The sequence below is a fragment of the Schistocerca piceifrons genome, chromosome 7 (genome assembly GCF_021461385.2).
Source record: "Schistocerca piceifrons isolate TAMUIC-IGC-003096 chromosome 7, iqSchPice1.1, whole genome shotgun sequence".
In the NCBI taxonomy this organism is placed as follows: domain Eukaryota; kingdom Metazoa; phylum Arthropoda; class Insecta; order Orthoptera; family Acrididae; genus Schistocerca; species Schistocerca piceifrons.
This window is the reverse complement of record NC_060144.1, coordinates 522862368-522888127: the sequence shown is the minus strand read 5'-3', so window position 1 is coordinate 522888127 and position 25760 is coordinate 522862368. Positions and strand designations below refer to the sequence as shown.

Below are 25760 nucleotides of genomic sequence, written 5' to 3'. Positions count from 1 at the left end.
CTCCCCCTCTCTTCCCCAGCCTCCTCCTTACCCCCACCACCCAGATTTCTCCTCTCATCAGGCACTGCTACTCACAGTCTGGCCTCGACAGCTAGAGACTGTTGTCGTGTGTGTGGGGGGGGGGGGGGGGGGGGGGGGGGGGCGCGGCGTGCTCGCATGTTGCCCAATTCTGATGAAGGCCGTTTTGTCTGAAAGATTACTTGCATGACAGTTCTTTTGTTGTGCCTGTCTATGATTCAACACCTGTTTTATGTTATGTGTTACCAATGTTTCCTTTACTCTGATATCTGCCCCTCTTCATTTCTGGTTCTGCCACTCTCCTCCTTCATTGTCCCATACTGTCATTATTTTGTTGTCTGATGTAACTGTCTTCTTTTCATAATGCATTTGCTTTGATCTCCATATTACAGTTTTCTTTATTTTGGAGTACATCTTGTAATGAGGTATGGCATCACCACCACCACATCATCATCATCATCATCATCATCATCATCATCATCAGAGCTGTTTCTGACTGATAGGGTTTCTTTTTTATCTTACAAATAGCTATATTTTTTGAGTAAACCATAGGTTTTTTGTAGGCTTTGAACTAATCAGTGTTACTTCCAGGGGAAAACCACAGCTAAAGAACCTGAAGGCAGGGGTCCAGAAGACAGTGAATATCTTAAAGTGCCTTAGCCACAGGTCTTGGAAAGCAGACAAGGCACGCATTTTCCAGCTGTATATAGCTTTTTTGAGGCAGTGGCTTGACTGTTTGTACATGGTTACAGATCAGTGGGGATCTTCCTACCTCAAGATCATTGATGCTATCCATAATGAGGGTATTAGGCTGGTTATGGTTGCTTATGGGAGCAGCCCCATATGCAGTATCTGATTTGAGGTTGAGCAGCTGCCACTCACCATCCAGCAGCAACTCCTCATGGTGCATCAAGCATTAAATATCCTCACTGCTCCAAATTCAACAGCATTCCATACTGTTGCTCCTCACGCAGTTATGAAACACCTTTTTTCCAGCTGTCCATGAGGAACAAGTCCATTTAGAATCTGCCTGAAGTGTGAACTGGAGTCACTTGTGGGGCAAGTACAGGCCCAGATCCAGGGTTTTAACCATTGACACTGTAGTTACGGCAGAGGCCTGGAGTGATTTTAGATTTAGTGCTGTACAGGAGAGGCTGCACTCGTGCATGTGTTTTTAATATGGTATTTTCTGACATTTTAAATGAGCTTCACAACTATGTAGCCGTGTACACAGGTGGGTCTAAACAGGGGGATCAAGTTGACTGCTCTGTTGTTTTCCCTGATTCTTTCCTCAAGATTTGGTTGCCTCAAGATGTCACTGTGTTCAGTTCCAAATGATAAAACAGCCTTGAGGGTGCTGGAGCAGATGAGATGACAAGTGCTGCACTTACTAAATTTCTGGTCTCTTCAGATTCCCTGAGTTCCCTTCGGTCTGTACAACACTCATATCCAGCAGATAAAGTAGTCCAGGATAACCACGACACCTTTTTTTTTTTTTTGCATCAGTCTTCTGACTGATTTGATGCGGTCTACCACGAATTCTTTTCCTGTGCTAAACTCTTCATCTCAGAGTAGCACTTGCAACCTATGTTCTCTATTATTTGCTGGATGTATTCCAATCTCTGTCTTCCTCTACAGTTTTTGCCCTCTAGTACCAAGGATGTCATTCCCTCATGTCTTAACAGATGTACCTCCATCCTGTACCTTCCCCTTATCAGTGTTTTCCACATGTTCCTTTCCTCTCCGATTCTGCGCAGAACCTCCTCATTCCTTGCCTTATCAGTCCGTCTAATTTTCAACCTTCGTCTGTAGCACCAGATCTCAAATGCTTCAGTTGTCTTCTGTTCTGATTTTTCCACAGTCCATGTTTCGCTACCATACAGTGCTGTACTCCAGATGTATGTTCTCAGAAATCTCTTCCTCAAATTAAGACCGATATTGCTCCAATTGCCATTGGTTATTTTAGTGCCTAAGTAGCAGAATTCCGTAACTTCATCTGCTTCGTGACCATCAGTCCTGAAGTTAAGTTTCTAGCTCTCCTCATTTCTACTACTTCTCATTACCTTCGTCTTTCTTTGATTTACTCTCAATCCATACTCTGTTCTCATTAGACTGTTCATTCCGTTCAGCAGATCATGTAATTCTTCTTCACTTTCACTCAAGATAGCAATGTCATCAGTGAATCGTATCATTGATATCCTTTCACCTTGAATTTTAATTCCAGTCCTGAACCTTTCTTTTATTTTCATCATTGTTTTCTCGACGTACAGATTGAACAGTAGGGGCGACAGGCTACATCTTTATTTACACCCTTTTTAATATGAGCACTTCATTATTGGTCGTCCACTCTTATTATTCCCTCTTATCTGTTGTACATATTGTATATGACCCATCTCTCCCTATAGCTTATCCATACTTTTTTCAGAATTTCGAACATCTAGCACCATTTTACACTATCGAACACTTTTTCCGGGTCGACAAGTTGTATTAACATGTCTTGATTTTTCTTTAGTCTTGCTTCCATTATTAACTGCAACATCAAAATTGCCTCTCTCATGCCGTTACCTTTCCTAAAGCCAAACTGATTGTCATCTAGTGCATCCTCAATTTTCTTTTCCATTCTTCTGTATATTATTCTTGTAAACAACGTGGATGCGTGAGCTGTTCAGATGATTGTGTGATAATTCTCGCACTTGTCAGCTCTTGCCGTCTTCGAAATTGTGTGGATGATGCTTTTTCGAAAGTCAGATGGTATGTCGCCAGACTTATACATTCTACACACCAATGTGAATAGTCATTTTGCTCTCACTTCCCCCAATGATTTTAGAAATTCTGATGGAATGTTATCTATCCCTTCTGCCTTATTCGATCTTAATTCCTCCAAAGCTCTTTTAAATTATGATTCTAATACTGGATCCCCTATCTCTTCTAAAACAACTCCTGTTTCGTCTTCTATCGCATCAGCCAACTCTTCTCCCTCATAGAGGCTTTCAGTGTATTCTTTCCACCTATCTGCTCTCTCCTCTGCATTTAACAGTGAAATTCCCATTGCACTCTTAATGTTATCACCCTTACTTTTAATGTCACCGAAGGTTGTTTTGACTTTCCTGTATGCTGAGTCTGTTCTCCCAACAATCATTTGTTTTTCGATTTCGTCACATTCTCCCTGCAACCATTTCGTCTTAGCTTCCCTGCTCTTCCTATTTATTTCATTCCTCAGCGACTTGTATTTCTGTATTCCTGAGTTCCCTTAACGTTTTTGTACTTCCTCCTTTCATTAATCAATTGAAGTATTTCTTCTATTACCCATGGTTTCTTCACAGTTACCTTCTTTGTACATATGTTTTCCTTCCCAACTTCTGTGATGGCCCTTTTTAGAGATGTCCATTCCTCTTCAACTGTACTGGCTACTGAGCTACTCCTTATTGCCGTATCTATAGCCTTAGAGAACTTCAACCATATCTTGTCATTCCGTATCCCACTTATTTGCGTATTGATTCTTCCTGACTAATGTCTTAAACTTCAGCCTTCTTTTCATCACTACTGTATTGTGATCTGAGTCTGTATCTACTCCTGGGCACACATTACAATTCACTATCTGATTTCGGAATTTCTGTATGTCCCTGATGTAATCTAACTGAAATATTACCGTATCACCCAGTTTTTTCCAAGTATACCTCCTCCTCCTCTTGTGATTCTTGAACAGAGTATTCGCTATTACTTTCTGAAACTTGTTACAGAAGTCAATTAGTCTTTCTCCTCTCTCATTCCTTGTTCGAACCCCAAATTCTCCTGTAACCTTTTCTTCTACTCTTTCCCTACAACTGCATTCCAGTCCCCCATTACTATTAGATTTTCATCCCCATTTACATAATGTATTACCCTTGCAGTATCCTCATACACTTTCTCTATCTGTTCATCTTCAGCTTGCGACATTGGTATGTATACCTGAACTATTGTTGTTGGTTTGCTGTTGATTCTGATAAGAACAACCCTGTCACTGAACTATTCACAGTAACACACACTCTGCCCTACCATCCTATTCAAAACGAATCCTACTCCCATTACACCATTTTGTGCTCCTGTTGACATTACCCTATACTCATCTGACCAGAAATCCTTGTCTTCTTTCCACTTCACTTCACTGACCCCTACTATGTATAGATTGAGCCTCAACAGTTCCCTTTTCAGATTTTCTAGTTTCCCTACCACATTCAAGCTTCATACATTCCATGCCCCGACTTGTAGAACGTTATCCTTTCGTTGATTATTCAATCGTTTTCTCATGGTAACCTCCCCCTTGGCAGTCCCCTCCTGGAGATCTGAATGGGGGACTATTCCGGAATCTTTGGCCAGTGGAGAGATCATGTTGACACTTCTTTAATTACAACCCACATATTCTTGGATACACGTTACATGTCTTTAATGCAGTGGTTTCCATTGCCTTTTGCATCTTTATGCTGTTTATCATTGCTGATTCTTCCACGTTTAGGGGCAGTTTTGCAGCCCTAGGACAAGAGAGTGCCCTGAAACTCTGTCCGCTCCTCCGTCCTCTTTGACAAGGCTGTTGGCAGAACGGGGGTGACTTCTTATGACGGACTTCTTCGGCTGCCAATACTGATTATTAATCAAAATTTAAGCAGTGGCAGGATTCGAACCTGAGACCGAAGACGTTTTGAATATGAATCAAAGACGCCACCCCTGCACCACCCTCTCCATGTATAAAGACTGGTGGGAAGGAGGTATCTTTCTACTGGGTGCCAGGACCCATAGGTCATTAATCAATTGAAGTATTTCTTCTATTACCCATGGTTTCTTCACAGTTACCTTCTTTGTACATATGTTTTCCTTCCCAACTTCTGTGATGACCCTTTTTAGAGATGTCCATTCCTCATAGCAGATCTAACAGCCAAGAAGGCAGATTGCAACCCTCATTTCATTCAGTGTGGCATCCTCCTGCATGCTGTCACCTCGTTGTTCAGGTACGGAGTTGTGTTGATGGGGAGATGAGCAGCTGGAAGGTTTGAAGTGTACCTGCTTCCAGTGACACAGATTGGATTTATGTCCTTCTCAGTTGTCTTCACATAGGACATAGTCCTCTGACACGTGGCTTGTTGTTCTAGTGCACACTGGACTCACATTTGGGAGGACGATGGTCCAAACCCATGTCGGATGATTCTAGTTTAGGTTTTCCATGATTTCCCTAAATTGCTTAAGACAAATGCTGAGATGGTTCCTGTTGTAACCAAAACCAACTGCGGGAACACCTTGGGCTGCGGATCGGAGCCGCCAGGCGGGGAAGCCGCCGGCGGTGGAGCACGCACCACCGGGCAAACGCAGGTCGAATCGGACGACAGACCAACGACAACTGACAACAACCGACCACGGCCGACTATGAGCGACACAACAAGGAAGAGATAACAACGGAGGCTTGTGGAAACCACAACGCCAAACACCAAATGTAAATCCACTCGGAACCATAGCTAGGCAAATGTCAACAACGAGCAACGACCAGAACACAGTACCGCCGAGATAGGAACGAAATCCAGAGCGAGTACCAGACTGACTGGACTAGGGCAGAGCGGGTCCCTATATACGAAACCGGAGGGAGCGGCTATTGGCCGCTGTCTGCATGTGGCGTAGCAGTGGCGCCCTCGCTGCGCGAGAGCCGCTGCGTGGAATAGCCGCCGCGGAGGTGGAGCCCTCTATGGGCTGACCATGTCCATTTGTTCTGGCGTGTGTTCGACTTCCGCGGCGGAAGGTACTAGAGTTCCTTCAAAAGGGCATGGCTGCTGTCCTCCATTGGTACCTAATCTGAGCCTGTGCTTCATCTCAAGTGACCTCGTTGTCAATGGGACATTAAACACTAATCTTCTTCTTCTTCTTCTTCTTCTTCTCCTCCTCCTCCTCCTCGCACCAGTGAGAGGACTCTCCTGTATGTGGTACAGATGGGGTGCTGATCACGGTGCGCCACATTTTGGTGTGCTGTATTTTGTATTCAGGCAAATGGCAGCAGCTGATTTGTTGTTAGATTTGCCCTTTACACAAATGTGATATGTTTTTTAAGGATCTGTGCAATGTCTGATTTGTTCCATAAAATTTTTAATGTGTTATCAGGGTGTCTGGCTCATCCATGTTTTTTATAAGGGATCAGCCAGGCACATATTCCTATGAATTTATGTTAGTTTCCCTTTTGTCTTACTTGTATTTTACATGAAAGTTAACATCTGACCATTTTTAACTCTATCCTCCATGTGTGTGCGCTAGTGTGGTTATGCAGATGTTCATGGGTGAGATTAGGAAAGAGGAAGTGCAATTTTATGACAGATCGCTTTTTCTATGTTTTACCCACATTCACTTCTGCTAATTTTCAGACGGTTGCGTCACTGAGTGTCCCTAAACACACACCCACCACCCACACACACCCACCACCCACACACACCCACCACCCACACACACCCACCACCCACACACACCCACCACCCACACACACCCACCACCCACACACACCCACCACCCACACACACCCACCACCCACACACACCCACCACCCACACACACCCACCACCCACACACACCCACCACCCACACACACCCACCACCCACACACACACACCCACCACCCACACACACACACCCACCACCCACACACACACACCCACCACCCACACACACACACCCACCACCCACACACACACACCCACCACCCACACACACACACCCACCACCCACACACACACACACACACACACACACACACACACACACACACACACACACACACACACACACCACCACCCACACACACACACCCACCACCCACACACACACACACACACACACCACCCACACACACACACCCAACACCCACACACACACCACCCACCCACCCACACACACACCACCCACCCACCCACACACACACACACACCACCCCCACACACACACACACACACACCACCCCCACACACACACACACACACACCACCCACCCACACACACACACACACACCACCCACACACCACCCACCCACACACACACACACACACACACACACACACACACACACACCACACACACACACACACACACACACACACACACACACCACCCACACACACACATACACACACCACCCACACACACCCACACCCACACACACACACTTGGGAAAACATCTTTCAAATAACATAAGGACTTCATTAGTAAACTGTTGTGTTTTTAATTCATGCCATGAGCACTGTATATATCGCGCGATTTCAGATGAGAAGTTTCCTAAAGTACTAAATTTTTGGCTTATTGACCATCTCCTTGAACTCAAATTTATTAGATTTTGAGTTCAGATCCACATTAACATGTAACAAAAGAAACTGCATGTAACTGTTTGAGATACTATTGACTATTGGTTTTGTAATATAATTTTTTTCATTACACGTTTATATAAAGATATTGTCAAATGGGTATTTTTGAGTAACTGGCTACCTTAGTAAGTTTACAGTAGAAATTAAGTTGACTGTGATGTTAATGACTGCAATAAATTTTTACTGAAAGAGTTTTTAAGAAACTCAACATTAAAATCACCATCTACCACTGTTTCTATGTGTTTTGATGTTAAATAGACCAGTGGAGCTTAAAAGTGATTTCTGAAGATTGAACTATGTGCAGGTGCTTTGTGTACACTTACTGTTATAAAGAATTTTTACGAAATTTTGCTTTTCTCTCATGCTTACATGTGCTGCACTGAGCAAAATCTATGTTCTTAAAGTTATGACAGTTCTTGATGAATGTTCCAACTCCTACCTTCTCCATTTCTGCTCTATGGAAGTGAGATGCTGATCTACAGTCTGTAACTATTGACACCAGCGATCACATAGTGTTGAGTCAGATTATGTCCACTGAGTTTGATGACTCATTAGTCACTGTAGTTGAAAGCAAAACAATGAAGATAGTTGGCATTTCACACTGATTAAGATATAATTGGCTGGAAATAAAATTTCTGTAAATTTTCAACCAACAACTGTTTTTACTGAAGCAGTATGCCAGAGTTATGTTGTTTAGATTCTTTCTGACTGAAGTTTTATATCAGTCCTAACGTGTCTCCAAGTTTTTTTCTTTCTGTTCTCTCTATACTGGAAAAAAATGCTGTTCTGACACCCATTAGCACCAGTATTTTGCTACTTACGTATTTTTTTACTTATGACAGAGCCTCCCCCACTCCTCCTTATCTTAAGTTTTGTGTCCGTAAATGCAGCCAGTATATCCTTCCCTTTCCTGTTGAGGTGAAGGCCATGCCCAGTATAATCCCATCTAATAACAGAATCAAAGGTGATAAGAGAGATGTCAATAACTATTGACCTGTTTCACTGTTGACATCATTCTCCAAAATGTTTAAGGTGATGACGTATTCTGGAATAGCATCTTACCTTAGCAACAAAAATACCATTTGCAAATCAGAGTTTGGGTTTCAGAAGGGTTGCTCTACTGACAGTGCCGCTTATATGTTCACTCACCAGATATTACAAAATAGTGCCAGTTGGTATTTTGTGCGACCTCTCTAAGGCATTTGACATGTGAATCAGTGTTCTCCTAGATAAATTCCCATTTAATGGGATTGATCATATAGCCAACCAGTGGAGAATGTTATATCTAACCAAAAGAATGCAGAAAGTTGTACTTAGTAATTCAAGCAATATAGGCTAGGGACATAATTCTGACTGGGAAGAAATCATATATGGGGTTCCCCAAGGTTCAGTCTTAGGTCCACTACTGTTTCTCATAAAGGTAAACAATCCTCTGTGTAATTTACAACAATCAGAATTAGTTCTTTTTGCAGATGACATATATTGTAATGATTTCAAGCATACATGCAGAAACAGAAGTAGTGATAAACGAAGCTCTTAAAAGTATCATTGACTGCTTTTCTGCAAATGGTGTCACCCACAATTTTAAAGAGACACAACACATTCAGTTCTGTTGAGGGTACTACACCAGTGATAAGTGTAACACATGGTGGGGAAATAATAAATAGGGTGGAAAATTCGAAATTCTTAGGGGTTCATGTTGATGAGAATTTAAATTGTAAAAAACACATTTTGGAACTCCTAGAACAACTTAGTTCAGCTGCATTTGCACTTAAAATCATTGCAAATCTTGGGGAGAGACAAACCAGTGAGTTAATATATTTTGCATGATTTCATTCAATGTCATGTGGAATAATGTTCTGAGCTAGCTCATCTTTAAGAAAAAGTCTTCATTGCTCAAAAAGTGCTGTAAGAATAATATGGGGTCTTGTAGACATCTGTTAGAGTTGGGCATTGTGACTACTGCTTCGCATTATATTTATACCCTCATAAAGTTTGTTTTAAGTAATCCACTAAAATTCAAAAGAAACAGTGATGTACAAAACTGGAATATCAGAAGGAAAATAACATTCATTACTCCACATTAAAGTTGTGTTTGGCACAAAAAGGAGTGCACAGTGCTGCAACAAAAATTTTTGATTACTTACCTGTCGATATAAAACATCTGTCAGACAATGAAGTAAAGTTTGAAAATAAACTGAGAAAGTTTCTCCTTGACAATGCCTTCTATTCTGTAAAAGAATATCGATTACTGTAATGTGTAAAAGATGGTGGGTAAGATTTACTTACTGCTATCTGTAGGTCTTTTTTCCTTTTTGTAATAAAAAAATAAAAAAGAGCTTAGAAATATCCAGAGGGTAACATTATGTACAAATTAATTTTCAGTGTGAATGGAACATGCAACAGTAACTAACTAATAACTAACTCGGCAGGAACAACATCAATATACATTGATCAGCCAGAACATTATTACCACCACCACAATTGATGTAGACCCGTCCAGGCAGTAGCAGCATCACTTGGACAAGGAATGACTGCTAATCAGACACAAGCACAGTTCATGTAGTGTCTGTCTATCTGTAGAATGGGGAAGGCATGCAATCTATCTGAGGTTGACCAAGGACAGATTGTGCTGGCCTGCAGGCTCAGCACAATTACTTCGGGAACTGCATGGCTTGTCATGTGTACGAGGAGTGCTGTTGTGAGTGTCTTCAGCACAGGACAAAACCAAAGCGAAACCATGGCCAGACATCGTAGGGTTGGGCAGCCACCCCTCATTACAGATGTCAGACATTGTAGACTGGGCAGACTGGAAAACAGGAAAGGTGATGAACTGTGGCAGAATTAACATCACATTTTAATGCAGGACAAAGTACAAGTATGTGTGAACATACAGTGCACTGAACGCTCCTAATGATAGACCTCCACAGCTGATGACCCATGCATTGGAAATGACAATCAGCAATGGACATTGGCAGAGTGGCAGAGTATTGCATGGTCTGATGAATCCCAGTACCTTCTTCATCATGCTGATGGGAGGGCGCGAAACCGTCATCTCACAGGGTAACAGCTCCTCGATACCTGTACTGTGGAATGGAGAAAAGCTGGCGGTGGCTCCAATGTGCTCTGGGGAACATTCACTTGGACATCCATGGGTCCAGTGGTGCTTGTGCAGGGCACTGTGATGGTGAAGGAGTATTTTACACTGCTTGCAGACCATGTACACACTTCAGTGACGATGACATTTCCTGACAGCAGTGGCATTTTTCAGCAAGATAATGCACCATGTCACAAGGTTAGGAGTGTGATGGAGTGGTGAGTTCCAGCTCTGAACCTGATTGAACACATCTGGAAAGTGATTGAATGTGGCATCAGAGCTTGTCACTCCCCCTCCCCATAATTTATGGGAATTAGGTGGCTTGTGTTGGTGGATGTGGTGCCATCTCCCTCCAGTGACCTACCAAGGCCTCATTGCTTCCATGCCATGACGTGTCCCCACTGTTATCTGTGCCAAAGGTGGACATACTGGCTATTAGGTAGGTGTTCATAAAGTTCTGGTTGATCAGTGTATGACCGTGCATCCGACATACGAACTATTCCAACGCCAAATTAGCTCTCCTGGCAGAAGAGCTCAAAGGAGTTCAGTCATGGTATCCCAAAACAGATACAGCCAATGCTGATATGCCTCAATGCTGGTGCAGTCTTTGCCAGTCACTCTCTATTATACTCAGGATCTCTGTCATTACTGTTTCCTTGCCCACTCACTATACCCTGGTGTCTTCTTTGATAAAGACTTTGCAAAGTGATCCTAAATACCCTGTCACTTGACCCAGACCAGCACTAGGTTAAAAATAAAAAAAAGTGATCTGGTTTTCTGATCCTAAATCATCCTGCAAAAGTTGGTTACACCACTAGCATGATAACTACATAACAAATAAACTTTTATCTTTACTGTTTTCCCTACAGTCTTACTTTCAGTTTACTGCTGAAAATTTCTTGTCCTGTCTATACCTACAGCCGCATGAGGCTCATCTATGTCTAATTGAAACAACAGATATTTTACACTTTCACCACAAAGCTGTCAGATGAAGTTCTGTGCCCATTCCTTCTGTTACCTGTTGCCATCTCTCACCTCTCTTTACCCTTCTCCCTCCTTAACCTGTTGAGATCTTTCCTAGCCTTATCTAATTCACCCTGTAGGACAGTAGTTTTCCCCTCCTGTTGCACTATCTTTGTCTCCCTACTGCCTACTGAAGAGCATAATTTACTTTTCCGGTCCCCACGCCACTGCAGTCATCCCTGTTGAAAAAGCTACAGCAACCATCACACTTATATACAGCTACGTAAATACACTGCTAGCCATTGTATGGTGCAAGACAGAGGGCACCTTGTACCACTGCCAGTCATTTCCTTTCCTGTTCCACTCGCAAATAGAGTGAAGAAAAATGACTGTCTATATGTCTTTGAACAAACCCTAATTTATCTTATGTTATCTTTGTGTTCTTTATCTGAAATGTACGTTGACAGCAGGAGAATCATTCTGCAGTCAGCCTCAGATGCCAGTTATCTAAATTTCCTCAATAGTGGCTCGCGACGACATTGTCTTTCCCCCAGGAATTCCCATTTGTGTGGAAACATCTCAATAATACTTGCATGGTGACTGAATTTATCAGTAACAAACCTAGTAGCACACCCCTGAATTACTTCGATGTGTTCCTTTAATCGACATGGTGAAGATCCCAAACACTTGAGCAATACTCACAAATGGGTTCCACTAGCGTTCTACACGAGGTCTTCTCTGTAGATGAACTAACTATACCCCAGAACTAACAATTCAACAGCAAGTCAAGTACTTTACATTCATAGTAAAATAATAATTTTGTAAGAATAAGTCAGTTAAATTACCGACAAACAAGAAAACGTGAGCGTATGTGCAAAAGTTTGTAAACAAACTACATTTACAAAATTTCTGAACCCATCCACTTATCTACGTCTCCTTCACTAGGTATTTCACATAAAGGGATTGTCTGTATCATTTGTAGTAGATTTTCCTCTTCATTTTCAACTAGGTTGTCCTGAAAAAAAGAGATGTCCAGTTTTCCCCATGATTTTCTCACAGTATTTTCTGAAATATTCTGCCATGCCTCAGCCGCCCAATAAACAACATCCTTCACATTGGTCTCTTTTATTTTGTCCAGTAAAGGAATGCTATCATCTTGGATCAGCATTATAAAAATTATTTTCTGTAAATCAGTTTTAATGTTTGCAGTATGCTCTGGTCCATCGGCTGATTAGATTAGATTAGTACTTGTTCCATAGTTCACGAATATGACACTTCATAATGATGTGTAATGTGTCATGTTAATAAAAGGTGTCTATACAAGATATTACATTACACAAAATATTACATGACACTTAAAAAAAATATATATATAAATTAATAGAGGGAAATATTCCACATGGGAAAAATATATCTAAAAACAAAGATGATGTGACTTACCAAACGAAAGCGCTGGCACGTTGATAGACACACAAACAAACACAAACATACACACAAAATACTAGCTTTCGCAACCAACGGTTGCTTCGTCAGGAAAGAGGGAAGGAGAGGGAAAGACGAAAGGATTTGGGTTTTAAGGGAGAGGGTAAGGAGTCATTCCAATCCCGGGAGCGGAAAGACTTACCTTAGGGGGATGGGGGTACAATCTCTCTAGCGCGCGCGCGCGCGCGCGCGCGCGCGCGCGCGCACGCACACACACACACACACACACACACACACACACACACACACACACAGCAGACATATACAGAGGCAAAGAGTTTGGGCAGAGATGTTAGTCGAGGCGGAAGTGCAGAGGCAAAGATGTTGTTGAATGACAGGTGAGGTATGAGTGGCGGCAACTTGAAATTAGCGGAGATTGAGGCCTGGTGGATAACGGGAAGAGAGGATATATTGAAGAGCAAGTTCCCATCTCCGGAGTTCGGATAGGTTGGTGTTAGTGGGAAGTATCCAGATAACCCGGACGGTGCAACACTGTGACAAGATGTGCTGGCCGTGCACCAAGGCATGTTTAGCCACAGGGTGATCCTCATTACCAACAAACACTGTCTGCCTGTGTCCATTCATGCGAATGGACAGTTTGTTGCTGGTCATTCCCACATAGAATGCGTCACAGTGTAGGCAGGTCAGTTGGTAAATCACGTGGGTGCTTTCACACGTGGCTCTGCCTTTGATCGTATACACCTTCCGAGTTACAGGACTGGAGTATGTGGTGGTGGAAGGGTGCATGGGACAGGTTTTACACCAGGGGCGGTTACAAGGATAGGAGCCAGAGGGTAGGGAATGTGGTTTGGGGATTTCATAGGGATGAACTAACAGGTTACGAAGGTTAGGTGGACGGCGGAAAGACACTCTTGGTGGAGTGTGGAGGATTTCATGAAGGATGGATCTCATTTCAGGGCAGGATTTGAGGAAGTCGTATCCCTGCTGGAGAGCCACATTCAGAGTCTGATCCAGTCCCGGAAAGTATTCTGGCACAAGTGGGGCACTTTTGGGGTTCTTCTGCGGGAGGTTCTGGGTTTGAGGAGATGAGGAAGTGGCTCTGGTTATTTGCTTCTGTACCAGGTCGGGAGGGTAGTTGCGGGATGCAAAAGCTGTTGTCAGGTTGTTGGTGTAATGGTTCAGGGATTCCGGAGTGGAGCAGATTCGTTTGCCACGAAGACCTAGGCTGTAGGGAAGGGACCGTTTGATGTGGAATGGGTGGCAGCTGTCATAATGGAGGTACTGTTGCTTGTTGGTGGGTTTGATGTGGACGGACGGGTGAAGCTGGCCATTGGACAGGTGGAGCTCAACATCAAGGAAAGTGGCATGGGATTTGGAGTGGGACCAGGTGAATCTGATGGAACCAAAGGAGGCTGGAGAGGAAATTCTGGACTTATTCTTCACTGTGAGTCCAGATCATGAAGATGTCATCAATAATTCTGTACCAAACTTTGGGTTGGCAGGCCTGGGTAACCAAGAAGGCTTCCTCTAAGCGACCCATGATTAGATTGGCGTATGAGGGGGCCATCCTGGTACCCATGGCTGTTCCCTTTAATTGTGGGTATGTCTGGCCTTCAAAAGTGAAGTAGTTGTGGGTCAGGATGAAGCTGGCTAAGATAATGAGGAAAGAGGTTTTAGGTAGGGTGGCAGGTGATCGACGTGAAAGGAAGTGCTCCATCGCAGCGAGGCCCTGGACGTGCGGGATATTTGTGTAGAAGGAAGTGGCATCAATGGTTACAAGAATGGTTTCCAGGGGTAACGGATTGGGTAAGGATTCCAGGCGTTCGAGAAAGTGGTTGGTGTCTTTGATGAAGGATGGGAGACTGCATGTAATGGGTTGAAGGTGTTGATCTATGTAGGCAGAGATACGTTCTGTGGGGGCTTGGTAACCAGCTACAATGGGACGGCCGGGATGATTGGGTTTGTGAATTTTAAGAAGAAGGTAGAAGGTAGGGGTGCGGGGTGTCGGTGGGCTCAGGAGGTCGATGGAGTCAGGTGAAAGGTTTTGTAGGGGGCGTAAGGTTCTGAGGATTCCTTGAAGCTCCTCCTGGACATCAGGAATGGGATTACCTTGGCAAACTTTCTATGTGGTGTTGTCTGAAAGCTGACGCAGTCCCTCAACCACATATTCCCGACGATCAAGTACCACGGTCGTGGAACCCTTGTCCGCCGGAAGAATGACGATGGACCGGTCAGCCTTCAGATCACGGATAGCCTGGGCTTCAGCAGTGGTGATGTTGGGAGTAGGATTAAGGTTTTTTAAGAAGGATTGAGAGGCAAGGCTGGAATTCAGAAATTCCTGGAAGGTTTGGAGAGGGTGATTTTGAGGAAGAGGAGGTGGGTCCCGCTGTGACGGAGGACGGAACTGTTCCAGGCAGGGTTCATTTTGGATAGTGTCTTGGGGAGTTGGATCATTAGGAGTAGGATTAGGATCATTTTTCTTCGTGGCAAAGTGATACTTCCAGCAGAGAGTACGAGTGTAGGATATATATATATATATATATATATATAGAGGGAAACCTTCCACGGGGGAAAAATATATCTAAAAACAAAGATGATGTGACTTAGCGAACGAAAGTGCTGGCAGGTCGATAGACACACAACACAAACATACACGCGAAATTCTAGCTTTCGCAACCAACAGTTGCTTCGTCAGGAGAGAGGGAAGGAGAGGGAAAGACGAAAGGATGTGGGTTTTAAGGGAGAGGGTAAGGAGTCATTCCAATCCCGGGAGCGGAAAGACTTACCTTAGGGGGAAAAAAGGACAGGTATACACTCTCACACACACACACACATATCCATCCACACATACAGACACAAGCAGACATATTTAAAGACAGGCATATATATATATATATATATATATATATATATATATATAAAAAGCACTGGCAGGTCGATATACACACAAACATACACCCAAAATTCAAGCTTTCGTAACAAACTGTTGCCTCATCAGGAAAGAGGGAAGGAGAGGCGGAAGTGCAGAGGCAAAGATGATGTTGAATGACAGGTGAGGTATGACTGGCGGCAACTTGAAATTAGCGGAGATTGGGGCCTGGTGGGTAACGGGAAGAGAGGATATATTGAAGAGCAAGTTCCCATCTCCGGAGTTCGGATAGGTTGGTGTTGGTGGGAAGTATCCAGATAACCCGGACGGTGTAACACTGTGCCAAGATGTGCTGGCCGTGCACCAAGGCATGTTTAGCCACAGGGTGATCCTCATTATCAACAAACACTGTCTGCCTGTGTCCATTCATGCAAATGGACAGTTTTTTGCTGGTCATTCCCACATAGAAAGCTTCACAGTGTAGTCAGGTCAGTTGGTAAATCACGTGGGTGCTTTCACACGTGGCCCTGTCTTTGTTGGTAATGAGGATCACCCTGTGGCTAAACATGCCTTGGTGCACGGCCAGCACATCTTGGCACAGTGTTACACCGTCCGGGTTATCTGGATACTTCCCACTAACACCAACTTGTCAGAACTCCGGAGATGGGAACTTGCCCTTCAGTATATCCTCTCTTCTCGTTATCCGTCAGGCCTCAATCTCTGCTAATTTCAATTTGCCGCCGCTCATACCTCACCTGTCTTTCAACATCTTTGCCTCTGTACTTCTGCCTTGACTGACATCTCTACCCAAACTCTTTGCATTTACAAGTGTCTGCTTGTGTGTGTGTGTGTGTGTGTGTGTGTGTGTGTGTGTGTGTGTGTGTGTGTGTGTGTAGTGTGCGCGAGTGTGTACCTGTCCTTTTTTCCCCCTAGAGTGGAGTGGGTCTTTCCGCTCTCGGGATTGGGGTGGCTCCTTGGCCTCTCCCTTGGGACCCGCATCCTTTCGTCTTTCCCTCTCCTTCCCTCTTTCCTTGTGGGGCGGCAATATATATATATATATATGCGCGGACACAGGCGGACTTATTCGGGGGCAAAGAGTTTGGGCAAAATCATGGGGAAAACTGGACATCTCTTTTTGCCTTTGAATATGTGTGCTTGTGTCTGTATATGTGTGGGTGGATATGTGCGTGTGTGCGAGTGTATACCTGTCCTTTTTTCCCCCTAAGGTAAGTCTTTCCGCTCCCGGGATTGGAATGACTCCTTACCCTCTCCCTTAAAACCCACATCCTTTCGTCTTTCCCTCTCCTTCCCTCTTTCCTGATGAAGCAACCGTTGGTTGCGAAAGCTGGAATTTCGTGTGTATGTTTGTGTTTGTTTGTCTATCGACCTGCCAGCACTTTCGTTCGGTAAGTCACATCATATGATGTGACTTACCATACGAAAGCGCTTGCAGGTCGATAGAAACACATACAGACTTACCATACGAAAGTGATATATATATGTGTGGGTTGGGGAAATTACCCACTTGCTATTTCCAAAAATTCATCTAATGAGTAGAAGGAGTTGCCATTAAGAAATTCTTTTAATTTCCTTTTAAATGCTATATGGCTACCTGTCAGACTTTTGATGCTATTAGGTATGTGACCAAAGACTTCCGTGGCAGTATAATTTACTCCCTTCTGAGCCAAAGTTAGATTTAACCTTGAGTAGTGAAGGTCATCCTTTCTTCTAGTGTTGTAGCCATGTATACTGCTATTACTTTTGAATTCATTCGGATTGTTAATAACAAATTTCATAAGTGAATATACATATATTGTAAGGCTACAGTGAAGATCTCTAGCTCTTTAAATAAGTGTCTGCAGTATGATCTTGAATGAGCTCCAGCAATTATTCTGATTACGCACTTTTGTGGAATGAACACTCTTTTACTCAATGATGAGTTACACCAGAATATGATGCCATATGAAAGCAGAGAATGAAAGTAGGCATCTATGCATACACCTAGAAATTTTGAATATTCTACCTTAGCTACCGATTTCTGATCGAAGTCTGTATTTATTAATGGTGTCATTCCGTTTACTGTGTGGAACTGTATGTACTGTTTTGTCAAAGTTTAATAAGAGCCCATTTGCAGAGAACCACGTAATGATTTTCTGAAAAACATTGTTTACAATTTCACCAGTTAATTCTTGTCTGTTGGGTGTGATAGCTATACTTGTATCATCGCAAAAAGTACCAGCTTTGCACCTTCGTGACCATAGAATGGCAAGTCATTAATATATATTAAGAACAGCAGAGGACCCAAGACCGAACCTTGCGGCACCTCATTCTTGATTGTTCCTCAGTTTGAGAAATTGCCAGTTTTTTTTTTTTGCATATTATGTGAACTGCTTATTTCAACTTTCTGCACTCTTCCAGTTAGGTATGATTTAAACCATTTGAGTGCTGTCCCATTCATACCACAGTACTTGAACTTATCTAGAAGTATTCCATGATTTACACAATCAAAAGCATTTGAGAGATAACAAAAAAAAAAAAAAAAAAAAAAAAAAAAAAAAAAAAAAAAAAAAACAGTGACTTCCGGTTGTTCAGAGCATTTAATATTTCATTAGTGAAAGTATGTATAGCATTTTCCGTTGAAAAACCTTTCTGGAAACCAAACTGACATTTTGTTAAAACTTTATTTTTCTAAAGGTGTGAAGCTACTCGACAATACATTACTTTTTCAAGAACTTTGGATAAGGCAGTCAGAAGAGAGATTCGGCGGTAGTTGTTGACATCAGACATATCCCCTTTTTTATGCAGTGGTTTAACAATGGCATACTTCAGTCTAGCTGGGAAAATACCCTGCTTCAAAGAGCTATTACATATGTGGCTAAGAATCCCACTTATCTCTTGGGAACAAGCTTTTATTATCCTGCTGGAAATGCCATCAATTCCATGTGAGCTTTTATTCTTGAGAGAGTTGATTATCTTCCTAATTTCCGAAGAAGAGGTGGGTGGAATTTCAGTTGTATCAAATGGTGTGGGTAAGACCTCTTCCATTAACTGTCTTGCTTCTTCTAATGATCATTGAGATCCTATTTTATCTACTACATTTAAAAAAAATGATTATTCAAAATGTTTCCGACTTCTGGCTTGTTGTTTGTCAAGTTTCCATTCACTTTGATGGTAATGCCGTGATCCTGTAGAAGTGGTGTAACATTCGGTGGCAAAAGCTTTGCCACAAGTTTTCCATCACATAATTCCTCAGTGCTGGGGTGAGATGGTGCGTTAGCAATCAAAAGCATTGCTTGGGGAGACAAATGATTGTCCTTACAAAACCGTCAAACAGAGGGAACAAACTGGCCGTGAAACCATTCTTTGAACAACTTACCATCCATCGATGCTATTTTTGTGGTTGCGATAATATACGGGCAGGGACTTCATGTTGCAGTTTTTAAAAGCTCTGGGCCTAGCAGATTTGTCGATCAGCAATAAAGGCAGTTTGTGATTACCAGCAGCGTTGCTGCATGCTTATAAAGTCACATAATCTTTGAACATTTTAAAACCAGGAGCACGGTCTCCTGCTTTTGATGCCAGGCTTTTTGTTGGCAATGTGCTAAAATTAAGGCCAGTATTGTCAGCATGTAAATTCGTTAGGGAGAACACTTTCCCTTTCTTATCATTTTTTTTTCAAACTTACCCAAGTGTTCCTTCACTGCATCATGGTCAGAAGAAAGCTTCTCTCCAGTAATTGTTAGCTGATGGATTCCATGAGGTTTTTTGAATCTGTCCGACCAACCAGTACTTCCATTAAAAGACTCATCACCATTCATTAACTTGTTCAGGTAAACAGCCTTCTCCTGAACCAGTGCTCCACTCAAAGGAGTTCCCCTTTCTCTTTCCTATGTAAACTAAAGGAAAAGAGCTTCAGAGTGTTTATCCCGAAGATGTTGCACAGGACTGTTCATGCTTCACTTGGTTCTTCTTCCAATCATAAATGGTTGCTTTGCCAACACCCAGTTCAGTTGCCAGTTTAGATACATTCTCACCATTGTCTATCCACTTCAAAGCATTCAGTTTTTCTCTGAGAGTTAACGTTGTATGCTTCCGTTTACTCATGACAAAAATACGTACACTACTACACCTGAATGAATACAATACAACTTTTATGCGTGCCAGCGATTGATAACTAACATAACCAAGCACTTTGTGAGCCAACTGGCAGTGCGCTGACCTCAGTCACTACAAAGGTCTCAACAATGCACAACAACTAGGGCAGAGTGTGAGAGTGAGCCATTGTTCCCACACTTGTTCCCATTTGTTACTATGGTGTATCTACTTATCTGCTTGATATACTTAATTCTAGAAACTTGTCACCGTAATTCTGGCTAAGCCGAACAAATTGGTAATCCGAACAAGGTCCGGTCCCAATTAGTTCTGGTTACTGGGACTCTACTGTATTCATTATTTAGTACTTACAAGTATACAAACATCTTTTTGATGTGAAAAGTCTAATGGTGACAATTGTGCTTCCTATTCCAGGTATATTGCACTATACCCATATAAGCCACAAAAAGCGGACGAGTTGGAATTGCGTAAAGGTGCTATTTATATGGTAACAGAAAGGTGCCAGGATGGATGGTTCAAGGGAACATCAAATAGAACTCAAAAGTCAGGAGTTTTTCCAGGAAATTACGTTGCACCTGCTAATAAGTAAGTGTTATTATGTAATGTGAAACTACTGTATTCCTTAGAGCTGCTGCTGCTGAAAGGCACACAGTTGCTGCTTTGGAAGGAAGTTTTGTGTGTTAAGCTATTACTCATTTCTTGTAACAAGAGTTCATAATGTTATGTAATTTTAGTGAGCATTGCAGCAGTGACCCTCTGAGCTACAAAACAATGAACTAAAGTTTTTTTCACTTTATAATCTTCTTGACTGTGCACATACATACATCACAATACATTTTGTATCACCCCCACCCATTCATATAAAAAAAGACACCATGTAGCACCAACCTAAACCAGTTGATGGCACATGAAATAAATAATAGTAGACCAAGTAAGAGCTATCTGTTTCTTGAAGTTTTGCCAGTAAGTCTAGTATTTTATATTTTTTTTTGGAGGAACAAACAGGGCATTATTAGTACCTCTCATGATATTTTGGCTGAAAAGTTTCCAGACAAGTGTAAAATTATGCCTATTTATTCTTTGCGATTCCATAATGTTGTGATTGGAAGCTGTACTGGTGAGTTCAATGCACAGAAGATATCAAGTGTATGTCCAGTACTTACATTCAGGAGGCACAATTCCAGATCTTCCCAAAGACACAAATAAAACTGTGAAAAAACCTCTATCCTAACTTTTGGAACCATTAGTTCCTTTCTGAGGCAATAAAGATAGATAAGTTGGTGAGGGTTTGAAACGGGAAGCAGTTCTTCAGGACCCCCAGGTAGTGAGGGACACACTTGTCATGAGGGTGAGTGGAGGCAACGTTATGGGTTATGAGTGATCGGCTTCTTTCTGATCTGCTCCAACATATCCTACTTTCTACTATCAGGAAGGATCTAACAGTACCAAAAAACTGCAGTCTGATGACGAGCTGCGCGCCAATTTAGAGCGTCGAGATGTTCATTTTGTCTGGCGCATTCATCGGGGTCCAAAGGATAATCAGATTGCTACTGGTGCCTTCATCTTGGCCTTTGAGGGTGATAACATTACCGGAGAAGGTCAAGGTGTTGGTCTACCGCTGTGATGTCAAGCCCTATATCCTTCATCCCGATGCGGTGCTTTAAGTGCTGGAAGTTTGGCCATAAGTCTTCCCGCTGTACTTCCAGCCTCACATGTCGAGATTGTGGACACCCATCACATCCCAATACTCCATGTGCCCCGCCTCCCATCTGTGTCAGCTGTAGAGAGAATCATTCACCTTGCTCGCAAGGCTTTAGGATCTTACAGAAAGAGCAGAAAGTTATGGAATATAAGACCCTGGACTGACTGACTGACTGACGTATACTGAGGCTACGAGGAAATATGAACAACTCCATCCTGTGCGAATGACTTCCTCATATGCCGCCTCTACAACAACCGTGATAGCCCCATCAGTTCAGCGAATTCCAGTCGGCTCCCCGAGCTGTACGATGTACGACTCCACATGCCCCCTTGACTGTGGGGGGCACTACCCACCCTGTTGCTCCTGCGCCACCTACCTCGGGAGCAACACCCACCCACCCATCAGGGACGTCTGTACCCACCTATAAGCTGGAGAAGCATCCAACTTCTTCGGCTCCTCTCTCTCGCAAGGGGTTCCTTGGGTCCCTCTCTTTCCAGGTTTCCACAAGTGGGAAGGATGACACCCAGCAGTGGCATAAGTGTCCACAAGCAGCTGATGGTAGGGCTTCGCGATCCTCCTTCGTCAGGGAGACTGAATCGGTGAAGCCCTTCCAGCCAGTGAAACCCAAGGACCAGCGAAAAGTCCAAGAAGACGACCTCTAAGACCAAGGAACTTACGGTGGCACCCACCCCACCGCAATCTACAAGCTCTGCGTCTGGGGACAAGGTATAGAATCTGGCGTCCGCTGAGGACCTAGATCTCGCTGGTCCCTCAGACACAATGGATGTCACTCACACAGGTACTCAATTGGTGGCACCAGGTGACCCAGCAGCGTAATCTGTCTCTTGGCCCCTTCACGTCTTTCTCGGCCATGGACAGTGTCATCCTTCAGTGGAACTGCAGCGATTTTTTCCACCATCTTGGTGAGCTCCGACAACTTCTCAGCCCTTTCCTCTGCATTGCTCTTCAGGAAACATGGTTTCCGGTGGTGCGAACCCCCTCCTTCCGTGGCTGTCGGGGTTATTATAAGAACCAGGCAGCTTATGAGAGGGTATCTGGTGGTGTCTGCATCTATGTCCTTCACTCTCTTTACAGTGAGTGTGTCCCTCTACAAACACCTTTAGAGGCTGTCGCTGTTCGGGTGTGGACACCTCAGGCTGTTACTGTCTGCAGTCTCTATCTTCCACCGGATGGTGATGTCCCACAGCATGTCATGGCTGTGCTGATAGCCCAGTTGCCGCCACCTTTTCTGTTACTGGGTGACTTCAACACCCAAAACCCTCTGTGGGGTGGATCAGTGGCAACATGCTGAGGCAGCGTCATTTAGCAAGTGTTAGCACAGCTCAACCTTTCTCTTTGAAATAATGGTGCTTTCACACATTTCAGTGGGGCGCATGGCACGTATACAGCCATCGACCTTTCAATCTGCAGCCCAAGCCTATTACCGTATGTCCAAAGGAGTGTGCATGATGACTTGAGTGATAGTGACCTCTTTCCAATCTTTCTGTCACTGCCACAGCATCACTTTTCTGGGCGCCCCTGCAGATGGGCTATGAATAAGGCTGACTGGGACTTGTTCACCTCCATTGCCACTATTGAGCCTCTTTCCAATGACGCCTTTAATGTGGTGATTCACTCGGTCACCACCGGCATCATTACTGCCGCAGAATCTGCCATTCCCTGTTCTTCTGGGTCCCCTCGGCAGAGGACTGTGCCTTGGTTGTCGCCCGAGATTGCTGAGTTGATTAAAGTTTGCAGGCGGGCCCTCCAGTGTCACAAGCGGCATCCCTCATTGGAACACCTCATTTAAATGGCTCCGTGCGTGAGCCCACCACCTCATTCGCCGACGCAAACAGGAGTGCGGGGAAAGGTATGTCTCCACCATTGGCCTCTGTACCTCTCCATCGCAGGTTTGGGCCAAGATTAGGTGACTCTATAGCTATAGGACCCCCATCAGTGTACCTGCACTTTCACTGAATGGAGCAGTCTGTACTGACTCTGACACAATTACAAACCACTTAGTGGAGCATTTTGCTCAGAGTTCTGCTTCAGCGAATTACCCGTAGGCCTTCTGCTCCCTGAAAGAGTGGTTGGAACGTTGGAGCCTTTCATTTCACACGCGCCACCCTGACTCGTACAATGCTCCGTTCAGTGAGTGGGAATTCCAAAGTGCACTAGCTGCTTGCCCTGATACGGCTCCCACACCAGATCGCATCCACTGTCAGATGCTCAGACACCTCTCAGTGGACTGCCAGCGATGCCTCCTGGACCTTTTCAACTGTATCTGTGTTGAGGGCAAGTTCCCGTGGCAATTGTGGGAAAGCATTGTAATTCCTGTGTTGAAACCTGGCAAGAACCCACTGGAGGTGGGCAGCTACTGCTCCATTAGCCTCACAAACGTTCTTTGCAAGTTGCTTGAACACATGGTGACCTAGAGGTTGAGTTAGCTGCTTGAGTCTGGGGGCTTTCTGGCTCTGTCTCAGGGTGGGTTCTGTAAGGGCCGCACTGTCACCGTTAATCTGGTGAGCCTGGAGTCTGCCATATGTACGGCCTTTGCCCGCCATCAGCATCTGGTTGCTGTCTTTGTTGACATGCAGAAGGCGTATGATAGGACGTGGCGACATCACATCCTCACCACACTTCATGGGTGGGGTCTTCATGGTCCGCTCCCGATTTTCATACAAAATTTTCTGTCACTTCGTTGCTTTTGCATGCAAGTTGTGGCCTCCCATAGTTCCTCCTGAGTTCAGGAGAATGGGGTCCCGCACGGATCCGTCTTGAGTGTCTGCTCTTTTTAGTTGCAATTAATGGGCTCGTTGCAGCGGTGGGAACGTCTGTCTCGGCTTCCTTGTACACTGATGACTTCTGCCTGTACTACAGCTCCACCAGCATTGTAGCTGCTGAATGGCAGCTACAGAGCACTATCCACAAGGAGCAGTCTTGGACTGTAGCGCATGGCTTTGAGTTTTCGGCTGCCAAGACCTGTGTTATGCATTTCTGCCGGCGTCGCACTGTTCACCCTGAACCAAGGCTTTATTTTGACAATGAACCTCTTGCAGTGGTGGGGACGCATTGGTTTTTTGGGATTGGGTTTTGATACCCGGTTGACTTGGTTCCCTCATATTTGATAGCGTAAACAAACGTGCTGGCAGCATCTTAACGCTCTTCGTTGCTTGAATCACACCAACTGGGGTGCCGATCAGTCTACCCTTCTACAGCTGTACCAGGCATTAATTCAGCCCCGTCTGGCTTATGGTTGGCATCCCCTTCCGCATTGCGGTTGCTGGGCCCCATCTTTCACAGCAGGATCCGACTTGCCATTGGAGCTTTCCGCACAAGCCCTGTCAACAGCATATTTGTGGAGGCTGGTGTCCCTCCATTGCGGATTAGGCACCAACGATTACTGGCCGCTTATGCTGCCCACATTTCTACCTTGCCCGGGCATCCCAATTACCATCTGCTGTTCCCCAACTCGGTCGTCCATCTGCCAAAGTGGTGGCACCAATCAGGGTGTATGATCTCAGTTCATGTCTGGGCTCTTGTCTCTGGGCTTGAGATTTTCCCTCTCCCACCTGTTTTCCGTGCCCATATACGTCTACCCCCATGGTGTTTGCCCTGCCCATACCTTCGACTTGATTTGGCACAGGGCCCTAAGGACTCAGTCCCTCCTGAGGCCCTCCGCCGCCACTTTCTTTCAATCCTTGCCGCGTTTCAAGGCTCTGACGTCTATACTGATGGTTCAGTGGCTGCTGGTCGTGTCGGTTATGCTCGTACTCTAGGCGATCGTTATGAACAACACTCATTGCCGGCTGGCCCCAGTATTTTCACTGCCAAGCTGGTCGCCATCTCTCGCGCCCTAGAGTATATCTGCTCCTGCTCAGGTGAGTCCTTCGTTATCTGTAGTGACTCCCTGAGCGGTTTACGAGCTATCGACCAATGTTTCCCTCGCTCTCGTCTGGTGATGGCTATCCAGGAGTCCCTACATACTCTTGCCTATTGCGGCCACTCTGTGGTCTTTGTGTGGACCCCGGGTCATGTCGGCATCACAGAAAATGAACATGTTGTCACGCTGGCCAAACAGGCTGCCGGTGCACCAGCCTTAGAGATTGGCCTTTCGGAGAGTGACCTCAGGTCAGTTTTGTGGCAGAAGATACTTTGCACCTGGGGTCAAGAATGGCGCACCCTGCCATCAC

The 25760-nt window shown here is 44.3% G+C and overlaps 1 protein-coding gene across 1 annotated transcript in view; it reads left to right on the top strand.

Moving 5' to 3' along the window:
* Window positions 1-25760, top strand: part of LOC124804996 (E3 ubiquitin-protein ligase SH3RF1) — a 213527-nt gene that overhangs the window by 62799 nt on the left and 124968 nt on the right. Inside the window, exon 9 of the mRNA XM_047265392.1 lies at window positions 20280-20450. Within this exon, the coding sequence (XP_047121348.1) occupies window positions 20280-20450 (171 nt within the window). The remainder of the gene's footprint in view (window positions 1-20279; window positions 20451-25760) is intronic.